Below are 22,470 nucleotides of genomic sequence, written 5' to 3'. Positions count from 1 at the left end.
GGCCCAGAATTGGCAGATGCTCTGTGCGAAAAGACAGTTGTTAGTAGCAGTTCCTGTCTCCATCTGTGTCACTAGTATTACCTTGGTTTGTCTTGAGCCCATCAAATATTGTTTGGGCTTTTTTTTTTTTTTTTTTTTTTTTTTTTTTAATCTGGATTTCTGACTTTTCCCAGTGGGAGTTTTAGTTTTGTCCAAGCTGTTCCCTCACACTCAAATGGAAGTCCTCTGTCGTACTTTTAAAAATTTAGTTGTTTATGCTTTTTTGGTTTTATTTTCAATTGTTCTGTGTCTGATTCACCTGCTAAACAGTGACTTGACTAAGGAGGAGGAACTCATTTAATTATGGTGTTTTTACTCATCAGTGTCTTCCATGTACAATGAGTACTCATTGAATTTTCATTGTATGAAGAAAGAAATTTTCTCTTAGATAACAGTTTTCAAAAGTAGGCAGTAAATAAACAAATTTGGCTTTGCCATGAGATTTTCCCACAAATTTAAAGTCTGTGGTGAAAAAATGGGAGGGGGGTTAAGTTACATTATTTATAGATATCACAATGAATCTTTGACATACCTGAAATCACAGTCCTAGTATTTTAATGATTTAACATATATTTATTGTGCTACTGTAAATCAGGTACTGCTTTGAGTGTGTGGGACATAGTGATTATTTTGGTAGGTTAGGTCCCTATTCTCCTCAAGTTTCTTCTGCATATAACATATCATAGAGACAGAATAAAGAACAGTGTTATTAATATAAATATCAATATATCACATTTTTAATTGATAGATTTCAAATATTATACAACAAAAAAATTTTTTTTTCTCTTAACAGAATATGACAGATACCTAGCATCTAGCAAAATAATGGCAGCTGCTTACCTTGACCCAAACTTGAATCATACACCAAATTCAAGTACTAAGACTCACCTGGGTACTGGTATGGAACGTTCCCCTGGAGCAATGGAGCGAGTATTAAAGGTCTTTCACTATTTTGAAAGCAATAGTGAGCCAACCACGTGGGCTAGTATTATCAGGCATGGAGATGCTACTGATGTCAGGGTAAGTACATTTTCCATGAGACATTGCTATTGTATTTATTTATTTAAGTTAAATTTGAATGACATATACAAAAAAAGATAAAGTAATTTTTATTTAACGTATCAGAGACTTCCCATATTACAGAGATGTTAAACTTTCTTTCTTTCTTTTTTTTTTTCCAAAAAGATGACCGGTAAGGGGATCTTAACCCTTGACTTGGTGTTGTCAGCACCACGCTCTCCAAGTGAATTAACTGGCCATCCCTATATAGGGATCTGAACCTGTGGCCTTGGTGTTATCAGCACTACACTCTCCCAAGTGAGCCATGGGCTGGCCCTTCTTTATAAGATTTATTTAGTTAAATATGTGACTGACTAGAGTTGTAAAATTTTCTAGGAAAATAATAACTGAATCATATTTTGGTCATATAATGTTATTGACATTTTCATCGCCCCCCCCCTCATTTTTTTTTTTTTTTTTTTTTAACTTATAGAAGAGCACAGGGAAACAAAGCAGTTAAAGTAGCCTCTAATACTTAGGAAATAAGAAAATCATTTCTAGAAAGTGTAATTTTGGAGATATTTGTGATATTTTCAGATAAGATTATTTCTTGAAAAATGGTTAAATATCTGCTATCTACCAGACACTGCTGTAAAAGGTCCCATAGCATTCTTGCTCTTACAGCTTAGAGTCTGTAGAAAGAGAGACATCCATCCATAGTCTTAATGACAGTACAGGGCAGCAGGTGCTTTGCTGGAGGTTGTACCAGCTGCCGTGGATGCCTGGAGGAATGATGCCTAAAGGTAGGAGTAAGCACTAGAAAGGGTTTTGGAGGGTGAGTGAGAGCTAGTGATACAGAATTGTGGGAGAAGAGCATGCGAAGTAGAGGTAACTTCATATTTCTCAAGTGGGGGGGTGAGAAGGCAGCACTGTATTTTCAGAAAGCTGAGTTCAGTATGTAAAATTTCAGAAAGTGTTCACTTTGATCAAGTGTTAAAGAATCACCTCCTCCTTCCTACCCCTCCACTTAGTCTTTATTGATCTTTAAGGAGTAGAGGTGTCCAATGACTAGGAAGTTTAGATATGTCTTTTTTCCTTTTCTTTTTGCAATAATGAAATTAATTATTTGGCTACCCTTTCACTTCTATGCCTTTACTATTTTTAGGCAAAATAAGGGGGATTGTAGAATTTTGATGGAAGGCTAAAATTTTGCAGATGCATTAATTATACAACATTTTCCGTTACCTCTGTAAAATTACTATATTGATGGACAATTCAGATGGATTGATTATTATAAGGAGGATCATTCAGGATGGCAATATATGCTATTGTCTTCATGTACAAATTGAAATGTGATAGACTGTTTTTCAAACTTTTTATGAAGCTTCTTGGCTTTTTCTCGTTCTTTTCTAGTTCTTTGTTTTTTATTTAACCTTAAAAATGCAGTCACTTGGTAGAGAGGTGTGCAGTGAGTGTCCTACCGTGATGTTAATCAGATTATTCATACTGGAAAGAAACCTTGTAGATATGGGAAGGCTCTTAATGTATGTCCTAGTCTTTGTAAATTTCAGGTACAGTGAATGAGGAAACATTTTAAACCATTCTGTCAGCCTTGATAAACTTCAGAGCATTTGTGCAGGAGGGAAACCTTTCACAGGTTATGAATTTGACAAGATGTTTAGGAAATGTTCAAGACTTACTATATCAGAAAATTCACCTTGGAAAGACTGTGTAACAGATATGACATGGTTTTAGTATCAAACTTTCTGCATGTGAGAGGGTAAATTACAACCATAGAGAGAGTGGTTACAGCAGGCATGTCAGCCTTTAGCTAATGTTAAAAACTTACTAAACATCAAAATATTCATTTTGTAAACAAAAATTTACATCAGATACAAATGCATAAGTTGTGAGAACGTATTTATCAAATGTTTCTGAAGATCAGTATAAGCAAATCTGAGTGGCCCAAAAGCAGGTTGTTTTATTTCATAGTTATTGATAAGTATTTTAAATTTAAATACCCTCATCCATTGGTTTTTTCAACAAAAAAACCACAGTTGGCATTGAATTCACCGCAGCCTTTGTTTGGGATGGCGTGGACTCTGCATGATACTGGGTCACTGCTTGGGTATTATAAGTAACCCACTATAACATTTGAACGTGCAATATTTTAATTGTAAATTAACTAATGGGTGGGTCTGTATATTTGAACAAAATAGAAGAACATGTCTGTGACATCTTTCTCCCAAATAAAAAGTATCAGACAAAGGAACATTATGGATACAGAAATTAATGTACATTGTCAGGAAAGAGTAAAATGAAAGAAACGTGACAGCTTTTGATGACTTTAGGACAGAAAGGCAGGGGATATGTTAAGAATGTAAGTGTAGTCCCTCCACAGAAAGAAATGGACCATTTAGTAGTAAAGGGGAAGCCATGCCAGCCATTTTCTGAAGAGATATGGCTCACTGTTACTCGAAGTCACGAATAATTAGATTCAGTCTTAGCCTCTGTGTAGTTACACTGCCCATTATGGTAGCCATGTGCAGCCGTTGAGCACTTCAGTGTGGCTAGCCGGAACTGACATGCTGTAAGTGTAAAAATACACACCACATTTCAAAGACTCAATGTGAAAAAAGAATGTAAAATACCTCACCAATAATTAATGGTTACATCTTGAAATGATAATATTTTTAATAGGTTAAATAAACTACTCTTAAAATTGTATTTATCTGTTTCTTTTTACTCTTTTTAATGTGGCCACTAGAAATTTTTTAATTATATATGTGGCTTGCATTATATTTCCACTGGGCAGTTGTGCTCTGTAGAAAGTAATTACCAGAAAGACTGTTTGGATCAGAAGAACCAAAATCTTTGGAAGAGTTTAAAGATTTATTTTCATCAGGAAGATATCTCGATTCTTGTGATATTTCATTACAGAGGTTTTATTTTTCATGCTCCAATTAATAAATATTACTCCTTTTGCATATTTGTCCAAATTACACGTAAATAAGTCTAAATGTTGGATTGTTGAAAGGGTTCACAGGACTCCACAATTTATAGGCAGAATATGCAGCATAGCAGCAGCAGTAAAATGATACACGTTTAAGGTATCTGGCCATCGCAGGTACAGGCTTCTTGGCCTTAGACATGCTCATTCTTCACATCACAAACCATCACCAGCTTAAGTATGAAGCATCTCAGTATGAGGAAGCCTGGTGCCTGTTTTGGTGGGGGTCTATGAGATGGTTATGTAGGCACTTTCCGTCTACATAACCAGCCTCAGTTGGTGTGACTGCCCAAGAGCCACCAAAATCGGGTGCGAGTCATATATCCGATTATGATTACTAAACAGTACTGTTGGGCTGGTATGTTCTGCCCCTAAATAACTCAGGAACTCATGGTTTCAAACATTACTTTTCTTGACCATAGCTTTGGCCAAGTGTCAGTACCATACTCCAGGCAGCTCTGGAGATAAATAGGGGGTCAGTTCAGAATAGTTAAGATTAACGCAGGCTGTACGGTACTGAATAAGATCAGTCATCTAGAAACATTGTAGTGATACTTCAGAATAATAATGATAATTGAGAAAATTTCAAATTCCATGAGAGAAATCCCCTACCTAGGAGAAGGCATGACATTGATGCCAGATGACAAGAAAACATTGGAACAGTATCTTCAAAGGGAAAATAACTTGCACCTCAGAAGTCTATTCCAGATAAATTATCAATCAAGAAAATGTGGGATGAAGGTATCTGCAGAGAAATAGTGATCTACAAAGTTAATACCATAAGCTGTTTTTGAAAAAACAATTAGATGGTATGATGGAGCATGGAAAAAAGTGAGCCCAGAAGGAAAGGCTGTAGCAGGATGCAAGCAGCAGTGGTGCCTGTCACAGTTGTTGCCTTGTGTGTGGTCTCTCTTGCACCTCTGTTGCACCTCTCTGACATCCTGTCTCTTAAAGCCATGGTCATGATTTAATGCAGCTCTCTCCCTATTCCCCACCTGTACCCACGCTCCACTTGCTCTCTTTGAAGATTTATGACAGTTCTGCCCAGCTGTTATGCTGTATTTTCCCAGCCTTGTTCTAGACAACCACTTCACACCTTCTCCACTTTCTTCAGTTAAGAACTTGCACACTTCTTGCCACAAAAGAAGCCTCCAGTGCTTCAGTCTAAGGATTACCCCTTCTTTTAGTCACTTAGATCTCTTGGAATCATCTTTTACTCTTGTTTTGCTTGCAACCCATATCCAGTATGTTGCTAATCCTCCCCACATTATCTTCAAAATATATCTGGAACCCACACATTTCACATGACCTCCATTACTACTCCTTTTTGTGAGTGATAGAGTTTGGGTATGTTGTTCCCCCAAAGCTCATGTTGAAATCTGATCTCCAGTGTGGCAGTTTTAGGAGCTGTTTGGGTCATAGAGGGTGGATTCCTCATGAATAGATTAATACCCTCCCTGGATGTAAGGGTAGTGAGTGAGTTCTCATTCTGTTCATTCCCCAAAGAGGTAGTTGTTTAAAAGGACCTTGGCTCCCCCCACTCCCCCACTTGCTTCCTCTTGCTGTGTGATCTTACACCTGCTGGCTGCCTGCTGCTTTCCACCATAAGTAGAAGCAGCCTGAGGCCCATACCTGATACAGCTGTCCCAGAATCATGAGCCAGATAAACCTCTTTTCATTATAAATTCACCAGTTTCAGGTTTCTATTATAGCAACACAAAAATGGACTAATATGGTGAGCCACAGCCATCTCTCATGTACATTATTACATGGTCTTACAAATGACATTCCGCTTCCCCCCTTACCTGACCCCCACCCCCACCTGTTTACAACCCAGCAGTCAGAATGATCCTGTTAAAAAGAACGCCAGAGCTGGTTACTCCTCCACTCAGAATCCTGGCTCATTTAGAGTCAGAATTCAAGTCCTCCCAAGAGTCCTACCATCCCTGCTCTCCCATCATGCCCTGTGACCTTCCAATCATCTAATCAGTAATTTGCTCAAAACCCCCAGTTGCTCCCCATTTCTCTCAGAGTAAAAGCCAGATTCCTTCTGGGGCCTGCATGGACCTATAGAATCTTCTTTCCCATTCACATCCTATTTCTTGCTACTTAGCCCTCACTCACTCTCGCTCTCATGTCCTCCCAGCCTGAAAATGCTCCCTTATGCCCTACCATTTCTGTTTTCCCATCACCCCATTTTGTCATATTTTCTTCATATCATTTATTCGTATTGAAATTGTTTTGTTTATTGATTTGTTTGCTCAATATGTGTTTTCTTCCACCAGATGATAAGCTCTGTGACAGCAGAGGCCTTTCTTCTTCACAGTTTTGTAACCAACATCTTCAGCAGTGGGCAAGCAAACAGCATGTGCTTAGTGGATACTTTTTTTAATGACTACGTGACATCCTAGATGAAATGGAATATTTCTAACAAATATAGATTGGTTGCAGAAGTCTTAATAGGCTAATAACCACAAAAGATATTGAATTGATAATCAAAGATTATGCCAATCCAAAGCCGTACCTCATTTTACTGATATTTCCCTCAAACCTTTATTCCTAGCTTACTTAAAAAAAAAAAAATTCCAAGGCCCAGAACAACTCATTTTATGCCCAGACACCAGGTTACATCACAATTGAGTTCTTGGACAATATTCTTGTCACATTCAAAGCACCTTAAAATTTTGCTATCAGGTATGTTGAACTTTTATAAGCATACAGCACACTCTCAGGTTTTAGTACTCTTCATGAGCCACTTGGGAATGGTTGGCAATTATCTGAACCTGTAATAGTAAGTTAGTTCAGTTTATCTAGTTTGCTAAAAGGTGGGTGTGTGTGGTTGGATTAATACTAGTTATTATTACCAAGCTGATAGTGGGAAGAATAGCAGTGGAAATCAACATTGCAGTAGTCTTAAAACCAGCCTTCTGATGGAATGGAATTTCAAAAGCAATTTGGGATTCTGTGGGTTTGTGGAAGTTATTAGTTCTATGAGCAGAACTGTCCTGCTCTTTAAAAAAAAAAAAATCTAATCAGTAATTAGCGGGTAGCTGTAGGGGAAGGAAATACTTCAGGCATTTTTTCCCCCAAGTTCAGCCCAGGCAGTTGCCTAGAGGACTTTCTCTGGAATAGTCCCATGGTCTCCAGTGTTTATTGTTAGGTGTCATCATTTGATACCTTATGTGTGTCAGAAATGTAAGCTGTTCTCTCTGATAGAGGAACAGATAAATGTGCATTAAAAAACTTGAGCACTGGTTGTTATAGATTCAGATAATTTTGGTTCCACAAAGGACTTCAGAGGTCTTAGAAAATTAAACTAATCCTTTACAGGATGGAGAGTATCATCTAGGAAGAAAGCTAGAAAGAAAAACCTTAAGAAAAAAAAGGATAAAACCATGTGAAGAAGGAAAATATGAGACAGCAGAGCATGAGAAAGTAGATTCTTTATCACCGGATCCTCAGATCCTCAGAGATGGCAATTATGGTAGGAAGAATGATGGCCCTAGAGATGTCTGCATCCTAGTCCCCAAAAGCTATACATATGTTCCCTTACACGGACAAAGGGACATCACAGATGTGATTAAGGTTAAGGATCTTGAGATGTGGAGATCATGAGTCCTTAAAAGCAACAGACCTATTCTGGCTGTGGTCAGAGGGAGGTGACTACAGAAGAATGGGATGCAGGAAAGGGTACCATGAGCCAAGGAATGCAGGTGGCCTCTAGAGCTGGAAAAGGCATGTGTAGAGCCTCCAGAAAGCAGCACATTCCTACTGACACCTTGATATTAGTCCAGTGAGACCCATTTCAGATTTTGATCTACAGAACTGAAAGATTATACATTTGTGGTTATTTTAAGCATCTAAGTTTATGGTGATTTGTTACAGCAGCAGTAGAGAATTAATACAGTGACTATGGACTGTCTCTCTAGAGAAAGAATGAAAATAAAGGAAAGGGTCACATGACTTCCAACAGTGGTAAAAGTCATTTTGTTTCCAAGTACTGTCTAAAAGATGTGACCAAATTGAACCAACCAAAATCACAAAGTAAAAACTTTCAGAAACTAAGAAAATTATAGCCTCGTCTCACTAGAAGTAATCAAGGAAATGTAAATTATCATAACAACAGTGAAATGCTTGGGTTTGGGGGGAGGAGGGGGTCAGCTATCAATTTATAAACATTTTAGGATTGATTTTCTTCATTATTAGTATGAGATGAAGGACAGTCTGTAACATTACGTGTTAAGTGTAATTGGTACAGTTTTATTGGTGGGCAATTTGGTCATATTTATCAAACTGTTTCAATTTGAATAGATTTTGACCCACCATGTCTATTTCTACCCAATGCTCATACATAAGTATGAGCTAGAAGGATAGTCACAGCAGACTGTTTGTATTTCCACCTCGCTTTCTCATTCAAAACAAGGAAATAAAAAAGGAAATAACTGTCCATCATAGTAAAATAACTGTGTGCACTCAGTGCTTTGTTTCTGATAAGATATAAGCATGATGTGAATATTGACTTATTTTATTTTAAACCTTAAAAAGAATTATTTTGCCGTGAATGTCTACTATGGTAATTTGATCAGGAAAATTGTGTATTTCCGAAGCCTGGGATATGTGATAATGGAGAGGCAGAGGTTTCAGAGTAGCCAAGTATTGTTTTGTATTCCATGGGATTAGACCGTCATGGGCCTTGAAAGCCAAGATGAGAAATTTAAATTTAATTTAGCTACCTTTAGTGGCATATTATAAACCTATGCTCTAGTATCTCCCTAGAGACAGTCACTTTTCTAAATGTATGTATTCCAAAAATACATGTACTTGTGTGTGCATATGTATGTGTGTTATATGGTAGCATTGTAGTGTTTGTTGAGTATGCATTCATCACTAAATATTTAGTTCTCAGTAATTTGTTGAGTTATCCAGAACTAAATATTTGGTTCTCAAAATTACATAAGTTACTGAGTATATGCATTCAGCGTATCATATTTTAAGTACCTTGTGTATTCACAATGTTGATTGCTATCTAGAGAAATTTATAAGCGTACTAGAGAATGAGAAATATGGGAGACGCAATATAGAAGCATAATCAAAAAGCAAAACAGGAAATTTCTGTGTGTTTATTGCTTTTAATTGTTCAGTGGAGAGTAAAGGTTGAAACCTGACTTAGTTATAAGATACTACAGTATAGGAACGCTTTGTTACTCAAATCCAAAACTGAAATCATTCTGGATTTCTTCAAGGAGTGTGATCAAGTGAGTGGATCAAAATTTTATCTATTCTGTAAAACTCCAGGACTAGAAATCTGCTTTTCCCCTAATAAACATTACATTTCTGGGCTGTCTCCCTAATTGAGACTGGTTTGCTGCAGGTGGGCTCCTATGTGTGCTCTTGAGTTCAGAGGAATTGACGTTGGCCTTTTTGCGGGGTCATCAGGGAAGGTGCCAGAGAAGGTGGGATTTCCCCTGTGATGTGAATGGTGGCAAATACAAGTATAAGACATGGTTTGTGCCCGGCACTGCCTTGTGCTCAACATCTGGGCATGGACAGATAGACCAAGTGAACTGAGACAGATGATTAGAGATAGATATAGACATTATGGTAATAACGGGAGAAAGGTTGCTCTTGAAACCATGATCAACCTGTGCTTTACCAAAGGTAACTAGTGTTGGTGTGCGCCGAGTATTGTACTGGCAGAGCTGTAACAGGGAGACAAAGGTGCTTTTGTGGGAATTTCAAAGAAATGCCAGCCCCTGTCCTTTGTAGCTCAGGCATTTGTGTGTTGGCAAGGAGAAGCAGCAGAAGTTGCCTTTGAGAGAATTACCAAAAGATGGTTCTTCCTCTAGGCAAATCCCCCACCCTATAGCACAAGATTTGAAGACTGGAACTCGGGTTGGATTTCAGCTCTAGTTGGATACCCTTGTGAAGGGTACAACCTGTAATGTCATGTACAGTGGCGCTGTAAGGAATTCTAGGCCTTGGATCAAATAGCCAGAAAGGACATTTTATGCCTGTCTCAGTTCTGCATAGAATTCTGTAAGCTGCAAACATACTTCCTGTCCTGATGAGAATTCATCTTCTTTTTGAAGCTGTCTTTGACTCTTACAGCCTGGTCCTTTGTTCATGCTTTCTCTCTGAAACCATGTTATACCATACGCTCTTTCTGTCCCTCCCTCGGTCCCTCTCTCTGCCACTCCTTGTGCTTGATATACAACCTTGTACCTGACATTGAGTCATCTGAAATAGAGCGCCACTGTACCACTTCATCCACTCAGTGCTTGGGGAGGTCTGGCACACTCCAGGTACCAGTACCAAGAGTGTAGCACAGCAGCATGCGTCTTTAGTGTGTACACACTGGGCCTCTGAAAGTTTTTGTGTTGGTACATGTTATGATTTATCTTTTCTTATAGAAAGGGCTGGGAACATTTTTTGTTGTATAATCAATAGCATCATTCCATAATAAATGGTGAGTTCAGGAACTCTTAAGATGTGTCTTCCATTATGTTATATTATAGTTTCAATTAATTGCTAATTTTTAAAAACCAGTGATGATTTTCTTTCATAGACATTTTCTTTTTTTTTCTGGTTGTGAATATTCATGGGATGCAAAGCTGTTTGTCACCACTCATGCCCAAGATGTGATGGCCAGATCCATACTGGCAGCATCCCATTACCACAAATTGCAATTATACCCCATGTCCCCCACCCAATTGTCCCCAACCTCCCTCCCCATCCCCCTTTCCCCCACTCCACTTTGTATCCCTAGGTGTGCTCTCTTCCTCTGCAAGTCCAAAGTACCACTGTGGTCTTTCTTTCCTTCTTTCTTTCTCTCTTAGCTCCCAGTTATGAGTGAGTATGTGAGGTATTTTTCCCTCTGTGCTTTGCTTATTTCACTGAACATAAGTTTCTCCAGGCTCATCCACATTGTTGCAAATGGGAGAATTTCGTTCTTTTTTTATGGCAGAGTAGTATTCCATGGTGTATATATACCACAGTTTGCTTATCCAATCATCCATTGATGGACATTTAGGTTGGTTCCATATCTTGGCTATTGTGAACAGAGCTGCGAGAACATGGGAGTGCAGGTATCCCTTCGAAAAGATGATTTCTGTTCCTTTGGGTATATACCCAGAAGCGGGATTGCTGGATCATATGGAAGATCTATCTGTAGTTTGAGAAACCTCCATACTGTTCCATAATGGTTGTAACAGCATCATTCAAAATTTTTTTTTCCTTGATCACCTGAAAGATTGAGAAGATTGCAGTGGTTGTGATTCGCATACCCTTCACATGAAAGGCAGCAGGTTGTTCCCTCATATTCCCTAGTGAGTCTCCCTTACATGTTGCCCAATTACAAACATATTTGGCATGGCTTTCACACCCAGGCAGGTACAGAGCAAGAGTCGGTTCTAATACTTAACTTTTCACAGCTCCAGGAGAAATTTCATCTTCTCTAGGGAGCCTTCCCTGAGGACCACGTTCAAAGGGCACCTTCTCCTCTGAACTTATGGGGCACACAGATAAGTAGCAGCAGCTTGGGGAGTATTTTAGATGGCTGCATGTTAATCTATAGAGAGCAAATAGTAAACTGATGAGGACTATATTCAAAGAACTTTTCATATGTGTTCAGTATCACCAGAAACATGGCCTTACTTGTATGTTCCTGAATTTGTGTGTTTTTTAAAAAAATGATGTTAATGTTGCAGCCTGGTATGATCTCCTTGGTTCAGAAATTATAACCCCATCCTTGGGTCTAGTCCTCAGAAAGTGGTAACTGAAGCATAGCTGGCATGCTTTGACAGTTTTGGGGATGATGTGATGGTGGAGTTGCAGAAATGTACTCTTAAGTTTACATGCCTTGTTTATCAATAAAGAAAGGGGAAGAGCATCTTTTTGTGTTTTTTTCCAAAACCTTTTTTTGTTTATAAAAATACTATTTGAAAAACAAAGATTCCTAAGTAAAATTAAGTAATTTATTTAACTCAATATTCTTTTATCAAAGCTTTCTGATAATTAAGAGAAATTAACATTGCATTTTTTTTAGTCTGTGGGTTTTTTTGATTTTATTTTTGCTTTTTTTTTTTTTTGTCTTTTTGTTTATAACAGTCATTTTTGTGGGGGGTATGTTTTAGGGCATCATTCAGAAGATAGTGGACAGTCACAAAGTAAAGCATGTGGCCTGCTATGGATTCCGCCTCAGTCACCTGCGGTCCGAGGAGGTTCACTGGCTCCACGTGGATATGGGCGTTTCCAGTGTGAGGGAGAAGTATGAGCTTGCCCACCCACCGGAAGAGTGGAAGTAAGATACAAACCTACTTTGGTGTGATGTACACTTGATTTGATTTGTGTATTAAAAACATGCACAAGAGTATGAATGTATATGCATAGTATTGATATTCTGCATGTGTAGATAGTATTGACACTCAACTCTGCACCCATGGTACAATTTTTTAAAAAGTATATGCATAAATTTCTCACTGCATGTCATTACAATTCCTATATAAACGAAATTAGTTAGTAATTATTAATCAGTGATTTCTTCTATACTTCTGTATAGTTTGTCTTTGGGGCACCGTTAATTTTTTATTCCTTGAGCCATCTGATTTCATTCTGTTGTGATGGTCTTTTGCTAGTTACATTTCTTATCAGTGCTACTCTATTTCAGCCTCTGTCCTAAATATAACTCAAGCCATTGTTCTTTTTACTTTGTGATCCATTGTCACCCTTTTATGTAGCAAGACTTGTGCCCATGAGGAGATCACACCTATGTAATGGGCTACATAGCTTGCTTCATTGTGCCCAGTAATCCACAGCTCACCTAAAAAGAATAGGTATATATTTGAAATTCACATCAACACTAAAATTAGGAAGTGACTCACACTGAAACATTAACAAAACTGAAATTATTTCTAGGTGAATTTAAAGAATGCCCTATAATGGTCTCTTTCCTGGTTCTTCCCTAACATTTTTTTTCGCTATTAAGTAAATCAAGATATAGGGGGAAATCGTACATCTAAAATACTTACTTTTGATAGAAGTATAACTTGTAAAAATGGGTTTCCTCCACAGGGGTTCTCATTTTTATGGATAATGTTGCAGAAGTAAAGAAAATTGTAGATTGAAGAGTGCAGTCAAAATTATTAGTAACTTTTATTCCAAGGACCTAAGTTGATTAGTGTAGACATTTTTTAAAAAAACAACTATGTTTAGGTGAATAAATCTTTAGTTGAATAAAATCTTGTCCCAGTTAGAGTTTATCAAAAGAATATAGTTGTATTTTCAAATGTATCAAAGAGCTGGTACCAAGCTAACAGAATACTCCTTGAGAAATTTGGTTTGGTCATTTACATCAGTGGCTAGAGGTTTGACCTCTAACTATTTAATCAGTTAATCGAGTAAGTGTTTAAAAACTAAGAACATCTCAAAATTAGATAAAAATATCTACAGCTGTTTTTCTTTATCACAATTGTATTATCTTTTTAGTTTGTATAGAAATGTTAGAAGCAACCTTCATTATTAATGATATTTTTTAGTGCTCCATAAAATATTTGTTGAATCTACTGGCTTTGGCTTTTTCTTTTCAGCCCTTTTATTTTACCTTACTTCAAGTAAAATTGAATAGGAACTATTTTATTTAATGGAGCCTGAATCCTCAAAAGTAAGAAAAATTTTGACTGGGTTAGATGGAAGTTCTCATAGGCTGAGCCTGCTGGTGCAAAGGGGGAGGAAGATGCTGCTACTACTGCTGCTGCTGCTGCTGCTGCTGCTGCTAGTACTGTGGATGAAGGTGACGACAACAGACATGTTGTCATTATTGACTGGATGCTAAGAGCTAGGCACTATGCCAGAGACCTATCAGAGAGACCTAAATGTATATTTCATTTCTCTCCCCAAACCCTGTGAGGTAGAGTCCGTTGTTATCCCTATCTTACAGATGAAAACAGAGGTGCAACTAAATTAGCTTGCGGTCACATAGATAGATTGTGACACAGCTTTGATTTGATTTTAGCTGTCTGACTTGATAGTACAGGTTTTTAAAATCAGCATGTCTATTTCAATAGGAATACAGGTTGAGCATCACTAATCTAAAAGTCCAAAATCCTAGATGCTCAAAAATCTAAAACTTTTAAAGCACCATATGACAAACACTCAAAGGAAATGCTTATTTAAGCATTTCAGATTTTGAATTTTTGGGTGAGGGATGGTCAACCAGTATGTATTCTGCAAATATTCCAAAATAAATATCTGTGAATAAAAAATCTGAAACACTTCTGGTCCCAAGCATTTCGTAAAAGGGATACTCAACATGTAATGTAGTCTTAAAAACTGAGAATGCATTTATGCTTTTAGGAATAATAGTGAAGTTTTCATGAATAGTAAGTGTAGGTGATGACAAGAAAATATGACAGAGATATGATTCTGTATGTTTAAAAGGAGAGGAATTTAAAGTGTCAGTAAGGAACAGGAGACTATCAAAAATAGGAGATTAGGATAGATCCAAATAGAAGTTTTAGAAATCATTAGATAGATAAAACAGCAGTTTAGACCTAGCTGAAAAATTAGCAAACGAAAAGGTGGATCTGAGAAAATTGCCTGAAACATAGCACAGAGATGAATAGATGGAAAATGTGAAAACAAGTTTATGTAACATGAAGAATGAAAAATCAACCCATTTCTAATACAAACTCTACAAGAAGAGAATAAAAAAGAATGAAATAATGGCTGAGAATATTCTAGAGTTAGTGAATGACATGGGTTCGTAAATACAGGATTAACATAAAATTCCAAATAAGGTTAATAAAACTGAATCCACACTGTGGCAGATTGTAGTAAAATAATATTGTACCAAAGAAAAACACAGGATTAAAAGCAACCAGTGAAAAATTCAGACTTCTCAATAGCATTAATGGATTGCAAGAAAAGAGAGGAATAATATGTTCAAAGTGTGAGAAAAAGTAACTGGCACCACATATTTGCTTGCCCAGTGAAATTACCATTCAGGAACAGGGTGAGATAGAGACATTTTCTTTAGAGAGTTTACCACCAAGGAATCTCTGACAAATATGACAAATGGTATACCTCAGGGAAAAAGACAGTGATCTCTGAAGGAGGGTTTCAGATGCAAGATGGAAAAATTGGGTAGATCTAAATATTCATTGGCTGTATAAAACAAAAATAATGGTAAGAACTGATTTTGAATTTGAAGAACTCTCACATAAAACATATAAGTAGGAAGGGAGCACAGTATACCAGGCAAATAACAACCAGGAAAATAAGATTGGTATTCCTCTATTAATATTCTTTGAAAAAAGTTTTAAGGCAAAGAAGGATCATTAGGGATATGGAGTGCAACTATATAGTAATAAAAGGTTCATTTCACCAAGAATTCAATAAATATTCTTTACTTAGCTTCCTGGAGCCCATACTGTACTGTTTTCCTCCTACTTCATTGACCATTCATAGTCTTCCTCTGCTTAACCTTTAAATTTTAGGGTGCTCCAGTAACCTCTTCTCTTTCTGCTCTTTCTAGACCTGCCTCTGGTATTAAATTCTCACATTTAATTGGATGCACATGTTAACCAATAAGCAAGTTATTGCAGTAACCCGTGCAAAAATCACAAAAGATGGTGGAGTAGGAGAGCAGTTATAGAAGCAGTGAGATGCTCCTATACAGGGATATATTTTTAAGGTAGAGCTAATGGGATTTACTGATGAATCTTCTCTAATGTAAGCTATCGAATTAAATGTGTAAATCATTCCTGCTCAGAGACTTCTAATAACTTCTCATCACACCTGGAGCAGATTCCAGTTTCTGATTACCTCTCAGTCTTTATCTCCTTCTGCTGTTTCTCTCTTTGCTCTAGTGTAACATTGGTCCCCTCAAAATTTCAGTTTTTCATTTAACTCTTTAATGTATTTTAGAATTATTTTCATAAACACTAAAGTTGGGATCTGATTTGGTGGTTTCTTTTCATTTACTCAACTCTAGCCCCGCAGCTTTCTTATTGGTTTTTAAATAAGCCAAGTGTACTGGGGCCTTTGAACGTGGTGTGACCCTGCTGAGTATGCCCTTCTGCCGTTCCCAAGCATGGCTCGGACCTCCTCTTATTCAGGGCAGGTGCTCAACTGTCAACCCTTCCTTGTAACCTTCTCCAACCTTGTGTCTACAGAGCCTGCTGCCTGCCTGATCCTCCTTATGATTTCTCATCAGCTCATACTCTATAGGCTTAACAGGACTGACATTATATACTTGTTTGTTTCCTTTCTCTCCCAGGAACTTTGTCTTATTCACTGCTCTATTCCTGATTCTGGTTGTACCTGGTATACTGCAGGTACCCAATAAAAATTTTTTGAATGAAAATTTAATAATTGAATGTATTGAAAATCCAGTAAGCCAAGAGGCAAAATAATGTGATATGTGGAAACTTATGTGCAACTAGGAACCAAACAGTATTCATTATGTTAATAACAATATTGCCATATTAACAATATGTTGCTTACTATTTATCAGACATTGTGCTAAGCACTTGACACATTTTTACAAAATTAATTTGTATTACGATAGTCTTATCAAGTAGGTACTCTACTCTTGCCATTTTACTGATGAGAAAGCTGTGGTTTAGAGAGGCGTAATATCTTCCTGCAAAGGTCCTGCTGCCTACGTGGGTGGCAGAGTGGGAATTGAATCCAGGCATTCAGCTGTTTCTTGTCTGCTCCTCTATTGGGTATGGAACTACAAGAAACAGGACATTACATAAACTTTTTTCTCTCACTAGCAGACTTCTCAGTTCATAAGTGAGTGTGTGAGACATAGAAATCTACATGAGACAGGCAAGTAGTGAAGCATCACAAGCAAAACTAAAAAAGTTTAGTGGAAAATATAGTTGAATGTATCTTTGGCCTTGAGATAAGAAGATTTTCTTAAGACCCCGGAATTGTTCACTATAAAATGAAAGAAGGCAAATCTGCCTATGTTAGTAAACATTCTGTTTATGAAAAGATGTATCTTAAGAACTACAAAAATACGTTGCAAAGTGGGAGAAGATATTTACGGCACATGTAATCAACAAAGGATGGTGTCAAGAGTTATTCTACTAATTAATAAAAAAATTGCAGACAACCCAATAATAAATGGGCAAGAGACATGAAGGTATTTTTATAAAAGAGGAAACAGTTTGGCCAGTAATCATAAAAGGTACTGTCAACCTCATTAATGATCCGGGAAATGCAAACCTAGACCATGGTGAAATTCTGTCTTATGCTGTCCAATTAGCATAAAGTAACTTGTCTGACAGTATCAGGAGCTGGAGAGGTTGTGGATGCAATAGGGTCTCATCTACACTGGTAGGGGTAATGTAAATTGATGAAACCATTTGAGAAACCAGCTTAATATCCTTTTAAAATTATGTCCTTACATACCCTACCATCCTGTAGTTCTACTTCAGGTTTTATTTTTGAGAGACTCTAGCTTTAGTTTCTGTACTGGGCTAGAGATGTAAGAATGTTCATAGGATAACCAGTGACAGTTAAGTCACTTGGTAAATATTCACACAGTAGAATGTTACACAAGTCAAAATGAATGAATACAGGTTCATGGAACAATATGAATGAAGCTTGGCCATATAATATCGTGTGACAAAAAGGAAGTCCCAGTACAACTTTGTGAATATACTAATACCACTGAATCGTGTACTTTAAAATGGTTGATGTTTTATTATGTGAATTTTACCTCAATTTTTACAAGAAGTCCCAGAAGATGACAAACATCATGATATGCTTTTTGTAATGGAAAAAGCAAAAAAACCTAGAAAGAATATTGTTGGGAACACATATGTTGGGTAAGACCATATGGAGCATGTAAGTAAGGGAATGATAAACTCCATCAAAGGGAATTAGAAGGCCCAGAGCCATTGTAGCAGTAGCCACTGGCTCCCCTTCATCCCCATAGGCCCCAAAAGAACCTGAGAGTCGGAGGCCAAGTTTGAAAATCACTCCTTTAGTGTGCTTGTGCACCGTTTCTGACCCTATCACCTTCCCAGTCAGTCCAGGGACAGGCAGGAACTTATCTGCTCCTGGGCTGCTGGTTAAGTAGGTAGTATTTGTTAGGAGCTCGAGTCAGCCAAAAAAGTTTAAATTATAATACCATACCTAGTTTACAGTACAGCAGAAGATATCATGCAGTTTTAAGAGACTTCAATTAAGCATTTAAACTTTAAAGTTTTACACTTAATTAAATTTTAGTTAACTAAATTTTAGTTATCTGAAATCATCTACATAGAGTGATTTGTTTGGCTTCTGACTGGCGACCAGGTCTAAGACTCTCTTGGCATTTGAGAAAGCATTGTGGGGTGTTTTCAGAGCAAGTGAAAAAGAAAATCCTTTTCGTTGTTATCAAGATGTGGTTCACATTCTTCTGCTTAGTGCTCTTCTCTTCTCTGCTGTTTAATAGCTCTTCACTCTGGGAAGGCATGATTTTTTTGTTTTTTTTCCCAGACCTTTGTAGGGGAAACAATCTTCTCTATAGAGAAAAGGTGTCCTTTTTTAAAGATGACACACACAAAAAAGAATAATGGTAGTTTAGGACTTTTTCAACTGTACTTTTATACAGTTTCCTGTGTTATCTTGAAATGACCTTCCATATGCATATACCTTAATTTGACAAGCCAGTCTTTCATTGTAATATTGAATTCAATAAGAGTTCTTACAAAGACTTAAAGCAACAGGAGACAGTAACAGAGGAACACTGACAAGTTTGAAAGAAATGCCTTTACAAAACAGAATGGACTTTGAAATTTACTGATTTATTTATTAAACATTTACTGAATGCTTCTGTACCAGACACTGACAGTACCAAAATGAATATTCCTTTCCTTTGAAAACAATTGATTAAAATTCCTTCTTTGAAGTCTCAAGACTCTTCCACTTCACTCCCTATCCCCCTGCCTTTGGGACAGTCTCGGGGTGCCATAGCAATATGTGAGAAAATGAGTATGGAAGCCCAGCCCACCAGTTTTTATAATTCAGTCTTGGTTGTACGATTTAAGTCTTACCCCTTTCTTTCACCTCCAGTGTTCCTTCCACATTCTCGTTCTCTGTTCTCCCACTTCCCTTCCTCTCTCTTCTTCCACCTTCCTTGTCATGGCTTTGTAGTCCTTTCTTAAATCTTTTCTTTCTCCAAATGCTTAGTTATTTATGGATCATTATCTCTGCAAGAGTTCCCCTCCCCCCCAAGAAAATACTGATCAGAATTGAATAAAATCATGAGCTAACATGGGAAAATATTGCATGTTTCACAGTAAGTCTTCCTGTCTTCATTATATTGTACCTCTCATCTATAATCAGTTTTTTTATTCATATATGTTCAGTACATCTCTTCTATCATGTGTGCTATAAAGTATAGATAAAATTAGGAATTTAAAAAGCATGAGATAAAGATGAAATAAAATTACTTACTTTCACCAACATGGTGCCAGTTAATGAAAACAAAGGTTCAGATCCCCGTACTGGCCAGCCACCAAAAAAAGAAAAAAGAAAAAGTGATTAATTATGGTTCATTTCTTAAGAAAATCTTGGTTGTGCAGTTTTGACCACACTGATTCAAAGGTCTTACTCCGGGTTCTGTTTATTTTGTTATTGCCTTTAATGGTTGTCATAGCTGAAAACATTCTTCACAGAGATATGTACAATTAAATGGGAGAAGAGATACCACTGGCTGTGCTTGCTCAACCGTGATACTAATTTTTTATTACCAGTCACCAGTTGTGCAAGGTTGTTGAAATTCGGACATTAAATTTTCATATTTTTTGATCATTCCTTTCAATATAATTGCTTTTGAATTATGTTTAAGTTCTCAGGTTGTTATGAGTGATAGATATGACTCATTTTTGGTAACAGAGCCGTGAATTGATGGAGATAGGTATTTCAGACTTCTGTTTTTAAAATGCTCTGTCCACAGCATGATACCATGCTTTTCTTTCTTTTTTGTTTTTCACTTTAAAGAAAATTTCAAATATATACCAATGTAGACAGAATGATATAATGAAGACTCATGTACTTGCCATGCAGTTTCAACAATAATCAACTCACGGTCATTTTGTTTCCCACCTTCTTCCTCCCTGACCTCTGTGTGATTTTGCAGTAAATTCCACATGTTATGCCTTTTCATCCATAAGTATTTTAGTATCTGCTTCTAATTCCAGATTCTACTGCTGACTTTTTGTGCTGGATAATTCTTTGTCGTAGAAAGCTATTCCATACATTGTATGGCTTCCAACCACTAGGTGCAAACTCCTTCCTCCCCCCATTGTAACAAGCAAAGACGTGTCCAGTTACTGCCAAATGTCCCCCAGCAGAAGGGGAGAGGAAGCAGAATCTCCAAAGTTTGAGATCTAGTTCTCTAAGGTATAAGGACTGTTTTCTATTATGACACCAAAAATTGTGAAGAAGAATTATTAACATCTCCAAAAATTATTCTTAATTTCATAAAATATCCTGTGAGTGTTCAGTTTCTATTTGTTTAATAAATACCATGACAAAAATTTTAAGGTTTAATTGTTTAAATTAAGATCCAATTTAGGTCTATACATTGTCTCTTATGTCTCTTCTAATCTATGTGATCTTTGTCCAGTTTTTCCCTCTTGCCTGCACTTTTGTTTATTGAGAAAACTGTCGTTTGTTGTGCAAGTTTCCCCTTGTCTGGATTTTGCTGAAGACATCCCTGTTCGTTGTCTTTGATGTCTTCTAATGTCTTCTCCACAAAGCCCTTCTGTCATCTTTAAATGAATTCTTACTGTGTAGTTTGTTGCTCTTAGGAAGGTTATCTTATATTTTATTATTTCTATTTACTGTTAATTCTGATTTGAACACTTAGCTCACTTTTTTTAATTTACATTTTCTGATAAATGTTTTTGATCTTTAAATTGCCATTTAATAGTTGCTTTGGCTGTGTCTCACAATTTTGACAGTGTTGTTATTGTCAATCAATATTTTGCAATTTTTTCTAAGATTTTTCCTTTAACTGAAGGGCTACTTAAGGGTATATTGTTTAGGTTTCAGCTTTAGAAAAAAAAAAGATTATTGTTTAATGATTTATTACATCATGAAAGAATAATATTTTTATGATGGTGATATTTTTTTACTCCATTGAGATGATTGTGCTTTAGTATTCATTTAGTTCATGTTTTAATTCTTTTTGAAAAGAGTGCATATTCTCTGTATGTTATTACAAAGAAGATGAGTATGTTTGTCTGCCTTTTTTCAAGCTTATTGTCACGTTATTTCAAGGTTATTTGTTCATATTTTGTCTGCTTGAAAAGTTGTGTTAATGTGTCCAACTATAATTGTTGATTTTTCTTCTAATTCTCTCTTTTGATTCTTTATGATTTTAAGGCTGTATTGGCAAGTACATGTAAGTTCATGATCATAGTATCTTTGCCTATACTTCCTGTTATCAGTATATAGTGCCCCTCTTATATGTCTCTTGTCAAGAACATAAAATATAAAAGAATAAAAACAAGTGAACTTTGTCTTTGAATTGGTAGATTGTAGCCTATTTAATGAGAGATGTGCCCATTCCTGGTTACATTCTCTAATTTTGCTTCCAGAGGTAACTTATATCCTGAATTTTATCATAATTATTTTCTTGCTTTAAAAAAAAAGTTTACTGCTTATGTATGATCCAAATCTAGGATCATGATCACTCATTATCTGAATCCAAAAAAAAATTAAGTGGCTTTACTGTGTTCTTCAGGGAGAGTCATGCTGAACAGTCACAGTCTCCCAGAGCAGAACATACTATTGATATTATACAAAGGTTTTGGAAGCATGAAGTTCAGCGGTTGGCTAACTTTCAGAGGTGTGAATTGGTTGGCGTCAACTGTAGAAGCATGGTTACTTAGGTTAGGCTATTCTTGACTGGTCAGTATTTACAAGCGTATTCTTTAGAGTTTGTCAGTTCCTGTTTGGCTGAATTGGAGAAGGAGCTGCCTCAATTAGTTGATTGACACATGTACATTCACTGAGGCAGCTTATTAGTTGATTGATCAAAGGTGCTTTAAAATTAGTTTCTAGTGGGTCTGTGGCTATATAACTGATATTTGTTGATCGAACTGGTTCGAAATTGGTTCTGGTGGGTATTTGTTACCACAGCTGCAGAACAATCAATTTTATGAGCACGGGAATTTTTTTATTCTCAATATGTATCAAAAGTTGTAAAAATAGTACATAGAAGTCCTGTTTGCCCTTCACCCAGCTTTCCTAAATGTTAAAATCTTACATAAGCATAGTACAGCAATTAAAACCAGGAGATTAACATTGATACAATACGATTAACTAATCTACAGGCCTTCGTCACATTTTGAAGTTGTCCCACTTAATGTCCGTTTTCCAGTCTAGGATCCAATTTAGAATACATCATTGCCAGT

The 22,470-nt window shown here is 36.7% G+C and overlaps 1 protein-coding gene across 18 annotated transcripts in view; it reads left to right on the top strand.

Annotated features, from left to right (window-relative positions):
- PTK2 (protein tyrosine kinase 2) overlaps window positions 1–22,470 on the top strand; it is a 299,259-nt gene that overhangs the window by 96,900 nt on the left and 179,889 nt on the right. For 17 of the 18 annotated variants that reach the window (XM_063079415.1, XM_063079414.1, XM_063079413.1 and 14 more), the window contains 2 exons: window positions 833–1,059; window positions 12,181–12,347. In XM_063079415.1, coding sequence (XP_062935485.1) covers window positions 865–1,059; window positions 12,181–12,347 — 362 coding nt within the window. In that variant the 5' untranslated portion in view covers window positions 833–864. Of the gene's footprint in view, window positions 1–832; window positions 1,060–12,180; window positions 12,352–22,470 lie in introns of those variants that run through there. The other variant, XM_063079420.1, reaches the window with a different exon arrangement.

The sequence above is a fragment of the Cynocephalus volans genome, chromosome 15 (genome assembly GCF_027409185.1).
Source record: "Cynocephalus volans isolate mCynVol1 chromosome 15, mCynVol1.pri, whole genome shotgun sequence".
Lineage (NCBI taxonomy): Eukaryota > Metazoa > Chordata > Mammalia > Dermoptera > Cynocephalidae > Cynocephalus > Cynocephalus volans.
The sequence above is the reverse complement of the archived record's forward strand: the minus strand, read 5'-3'. Positions and strand labels throughout refer to the sequence as shown.